The 5,653-nt window shown below is 51.8% G+C and overlaps 1 protein-coding gene across 3 annotated transcripts in view; it reads left to right on the top strand.

The window, feature by feature from the left end:
* The first annotated feature begins 3,585 nt into the window (after positions 1–3,585).
* POLD3 (DNA polymerase delta 3, accessory subunit) overlaps positions 3,586–5,653 on the top strand; it is a 52,613-nt gene continuing 50,545 nt past the window's right edge. For 2 of the 3 annotated variants that reach the window (XM_040339791.1, XM_040339790.1), the window contains exon 1: positions 3,587–3,764. In XM_040339791.1, coding sequence (XP_040195725.1) covers positions 3,708–3,764 — 57 coding nt within the window. In that variant the 5' untranslated portion in view covers positions 3,587–3,707. Of the gene's footprint in view, positions 3,765–5,653 lie in introns of all 3 variants that reach the window. The other variant, XM_040339792.1, reaches the window with a different exon arrangement.

Raw genomic sequence — 5,653 nt, 5'->3', positions numbered from 1 at the left:
GACACACAGGTGGACTTTATTAGGTGACTTCTGAAGGAAATTGGTTCCTTTAGATTTAAGTTGGGGTATCAGAGTAAAGGGGGCTGAATACAAATGCCCCCCCCCCCCACACACTTTTGTACATATTTGTAAATAATTTTGAAAACCATTTCTTATTTTCCTTCCACAATTATGTGACACTCTGTGTCGGTCTCTCACATAAAATCCCAATAAAATACATTTACGTTTTTGGTTACAACGTTAAGTAATGCGGAAAATGTCAAGGGGGTATGAATACTTTTTCCAAGGCACTGTATCTCCCTCCATGTACAGATATAGGTGACGCTATGGTATATGTTGGTGCAGTGCGGTCTCACCATCATCTAGGTCAGGGGTCTCCAAACCAGTTTATTATCCTTCAAACATTCAAGGGGCCAGTAGGAGTAGAAAATGTTGTGGTATCAGTTACAATGCCCCATCATTGGTGTCAGTGGGGGGAATAGTGTCCCATCATTGGTGTCAGTGGGAGGAATAGTGTCCCATCATTGGTATCAGTGGGAGGAATAGTGTCCCATCATTGGTGTCAGTGGGGGGAATAGTGTCCCATCATTGGTGTCAGTGGGAGGAATAGTGTCCCATCATTGGTGTCAGTGGGAGGAATAGTGTCCCATCACTGGTGTCAGTGGGGGGAATAGTGTCCCATCATTGGTGTCAGTGGGAGGAATAGTGTCCCATCATTGGTATCAGTGGGAGGAATAGTGTCCCATCATTGGTGTCAGTGGGGGGAATAGTGTCCCATCATTGGTGTCAGTGGGAGGAATAGTGTCCCATCATTGGTATCAGTGGCAGGAATAGTGTCCCATCATTGGTGTCAGTGGGAGGAATAATGTCCCATCATTGGAGTCAGTGGGAGGAATAGTGTCCCATCATTGGACTCCCACTGACTCAGTGGGAGGAATAGTGTCCCATCATTGGTGTCAGTGGGAGAAATAGTGCCCCATCATTGGTGTCAGTGGGAGGAATAGTGCCCCATCATTGGTATCAGTGGGAGGGATAGTGTCCCATCATTGGTGTCAGTGGGAGGAATAGTGTCCCATCATTGGTATCAGTGGGAGGGATAGTGTCCCATCATTGGTGTCAGTGGGAGGAATAGTGTCCCATCATTGGTGTCAGTGGGAGGAATAGTGTCCCATCATTGGTGTCTGTGGGAGGAATAGTGCCCCATCATTGGTGTCAGTGGGAGGAATAGTGTCCTATCATTGGTGTCAGTGGGAGGAATAGTGTCCCATCATTGGAGTCAGTGGGAGGAATAGTGTCCCATCATTGGAGTCAGTGGGAGGAATAGTGTCCCATCATTGGTGTCAGTGGGAGGAATAGTGTCCCATCATTGGTGTCAGTGGGAGGAATAGTGTCCCATCATTGGTGTCAGTGGGAGGAATAGTGTCCCATCATTGGTGTCAGTGGGAGGAATAGTGTCCCATCATTGGTGTCAGTGGGAGGAATAGTGTCCCATCATTGGAGTCAGTGGGAGGAATAGTGTCCCATCATTGGTGTCAGTGGGAGGAATAGTGTCCCATCATTGGAGTCAGTGGGAGGAATAGTGTCCCATCATTGGTGTCAGTGGGAGGAATAGTGTCCCATCATTGGAGTCAGTGGGAGGAATAGTGTCCCATCATTGGTGTCAGTGGGAGGAATAGTGTCCCATCATTGGTGTCTGTGGGAGGAATAGTGCCCCATCATTGGTGTCAGTGGGAGGAATAGTGTCCTATCATTGGTGTCAGTGGGAGGAATAGTGTCCCATCATTGGTGTCAGTGGGAGGAATAGTGTCCCATCATTGGAGTCAGTGGGAGGAATAGTGTCCCATCATTGGTGTCAGTGGGAGGAATAGTGTCCCATCATTGGTGTCAGTGGGAGGAATAGTGTCCCATCATTGGAGTCAGTGGGAGGAATAGTGTCCCATCATTGGTGTCAGTGGGAGGAATAGTGTCCCATCATTGGAGTCAGTGGGAGGAATAGTGTCCCATCATTGGAGTCAGTGGGAGGAATAGTGTCCCATCATTGGTGTCAGTGGGAGGAATAGTGTCCCATCATTGGAGTCAGTGGGAGGAATAGTGTCCCATCATTGGTGTCAGTGGGAGGAATAGTGTCCCATCATTGGAGTCAGTGGGAGGAATAGTGTCCCATCATTGGTGTCAGTGGGAGGAATAGTGTCCCATCACTGGTGTCAGTGGGAGGAATAGTGTCCCATCATTGGTGTCAGTGGGAGGAATAGTGTCCCATCATTGGAGTCAGTGGGAGGAATAGTGTCCCATCATTGGTATCAGTGGGAGGAATAATGTCCCATCATTGGTGTCAGTGGGAGGAATAGTGTCCCATCATTGGTGTCAGTGGGAGGAATAGTGTCCCATCACTGGTGTCAGTGGGAGGAATAGTGTCCCATCATTGGTGTCAGTGGGAGGAATAGTGTCCCATCATTGGTGTCAGTGGGAGGAATGGTGACCCATCATTGTTGTTAGTGGGAGGAATAGTGTCCCATCATTGGTGTCAGTGATAGGAATAGTGTCCCATCATTGGTGTCAGTGGGAGGAATGGTGACCCATCATTGGTGTCAGTGGGAGGAATAGTGTCCATCATTGGTGTCAGTGGGAGGAATAGTGTCCATCATTGGTGTCAGTGGGAGGAATAGTGTCCCATCATTGGTATCAGTGGGAGGAATAGTGTCCTATCATTGGTGTCAGTGGGAGGAATAGTGTCCCATCATTGGTATCAGTGGGAGGAATAGTGTCCCATCATTGGTGTCAGTGGGAGGAATAGTGTCCCATCATTGGAGTCAGTGGGAGGGATAGTGCCCCATCATTGGTGTCAGTGGGAGGAATAGTGTCCCATCATTGGAGTCAGTGGGAGGGATAGTGCCCCATCATTGGTGTCAGTGGGAGGAATAGTGTCCCATCATTGGTGTCAGTGGGAGGAATAGTGTCCCATCATTGGTGTCAGTGGGAGGAATAGTGTCCCGTCATTGGTGTCAGTGGGAAGAATAGTGCCCCATCATTGGTGTCAGTGGGAGAGAGGCGGCGCCATGTAAGTAGATGGGATCCTCCCCGGACTTTATATCTCATTTAAGCGGAAATAAAACCTCGCCGTCCGGACCGCGCTCTCATTGGTGCGGCGCAGGAACGCCATATTACCCGCGTTTCCATGACAACCGACTTTTGTTTTATGTCATTGATTCTTCATGGCACCCAATGATAAAAAAGAAAAAAACGCACACCAAAACGCGTGGTAACCAATCACTGCGCGCCTTTGTGTGGCGCCCTATTGCACCTGTACAGATGGGAGGAGCCGAGCCTTACAGCTAATACAAATACAGAACTCTGTGCTTCTATCGGATCCTCCCCCACTGCACAGGGAACCTCCTACTCTCCTCACCACGTGACTCACAGTATCCGGCAGTGAAAGAGTTATCCAGCTCCGGCAGGGCGGACGGGGACACTCTGATTGGTCGCAGGAAAGACGAGACAGAGCAGCCGGCCAATAACAAGCAGACGCCGCGTACGTGGGTTCCAGCCATCTCGGCTGACTAGTTCTTATTGGTCGGAGGAGCTGTCTTGTCTTCGCCGGAGCCAATCAGGGAGGAGGTTTCGGCGCATGTGCCCTCCCGTCGCTCTGAGCGTGTCTTCCGCGGCGCCAAATCTGTCATCGAGACCGAGAAACCTTCCCCGGCCCCGCCATGGACGAGATGTACCTGGACAACATCGACGAGCTGGTCACCGACCACAACAAGATCGTGAGAGCCGACACTTCACCCCCATAACCCCTAGCAACAGTGTTACCTAGGATTCCCCCGTCACCCCTAACAACACCGTTACCTAGGATACCCCATCACCCCCAACAACACCGTTACCTAGGATACCCCCCATCACCACCGTTACCTAGGATACCCCCCCCCCCCCCAGCTACACCGTTACCTAGGATACCCCCCATCACCCCCAGCTACACCGTTACCTAGGATACCCCCCATCACCCCCAACAACACCGTTACCTAGGATACCCCCCCATCACCCCTAACAACACCGTTACCTAGGATACCCCCCCCCCCCCCCATCACCACCGTTACCTAGGATACCCCCCATCACCACCGTTACCTAGGATACCCCCCATCACCACCGTTACCTAGGATACCCCCCCCTCCCATCACCCCTAACAACACCGTTACCTAGGATACTCCCCCATCACCCCTAACAACACCGTTACCTAGGATACTCCCCCATCACCCCTAACAACACCGTTACCTAGGATACTCCCCCATCACCCCCAACAACACCGTTACCTAGGATAGCTCCCCCATCACCCCCAACAACACCGTTACCTAGGATACCCCCCATCACCCCCAACAACACCGTTACCTAGGATTACCCCCCCATCACCCCCAACAACACCGTTACCTAGGATACCCCCCATCACCCCTAACAACACCGTTACCTAGGATACCCCCCATCACCCTAACAACACCGTTACCTAGGATACCCCCCATCACCCCTAACAACACCGTTACCTAGGATACCCCCCATCACCCCTAACAACGCCGTTACCTAGGATACCCCCCATCACCCCCACAACACCGTTACCTGGCATACCCCCATCACCCCCACAACACCGTTGCCTAGGATACCCCCCCCATCATCCCTAACAAGGCCGTTACCTAGGATACCCCCCATTACCTAGGATACCCCCATCACCCCTTACAACGCCGTTACCTAGGATGCCCCCCATCACCCATAACAACACCGTTACCAAGGATACACCCCCAACAACACCGTTACCTAGATACCCCCCCCCCCCATCACCCCCAACAACACCGTTACCTAGGATACCCCCCCCATCACCCCCAACAACACCATTACCTAGGATACCCCCCCCATCAACCCCAACTACACCGTTACCTAGGATACCCCCCATCACCCCCAAAACAACTAAACCGTTACCTGGAATACCCCCCATCACCCCTAACAACAACACAACCGTTGCCTAGGATACCCCCCCCATCATCCCTAACAAGGCCGTTACCTAGGATACCCCCCATTACCTAGGATACCCCCTAACAACGCTGTTACCTAGGATACCCCCTAACAACACCATTACCTAGGATACCCCCATCACCCCTAACAACGCCGTTACCTAGGATACCCCCCAACAACGCCGTTACCTAGGATACCCCCCATCACCCCTAACAACACCGTTACCTAGGATACTCCCCCCATCACCCCCAACAACACCGTTACCTAGGATAACCCCCCATCACCCCCAACAACACCGTTACCTAGGATACCCCCATCACCCCTAACACCACCGTTACCTAGGATACCCCCCATTACCCCTAACAACGCCGTTACCTAGGATACCCCCCATCACCCCTAACAACGCCGTTACCTAGGATACTCCCATCACCCCCATTACCTAGGATACCCCCCATTACCTAGGATACCCCCTAACAACGCTGTTACCTAGGATACCCCCATCACCCCCAACAACACCGTTACCTAAGATACCCCCATCACCCCGAGCAACACCGTTACCTAGGATACCCCCCATCACCCCTAACAACGCCGTTACCTAGGATACCCCCCCCCCATCACCCATAACAACACCGTTACCTAGGATATCACCCCTAACAAC

This window comes from Rana temporaria, chromosome 2, assembly GCF_905171775.1.
Source record: "Rana temporaria chromosome 2, aRanTem1.1, whole genome shotgun sequence".
NCBI lineage: Eukaryota > Metazoa > Chordata > Amphibia > Anura > Ranidae > Rana > Rana temporaria.
Note: the sequence above shows the minus strand (reverse complement) of the source record. Positions and strands in the feature narration are given on the sequence as shown.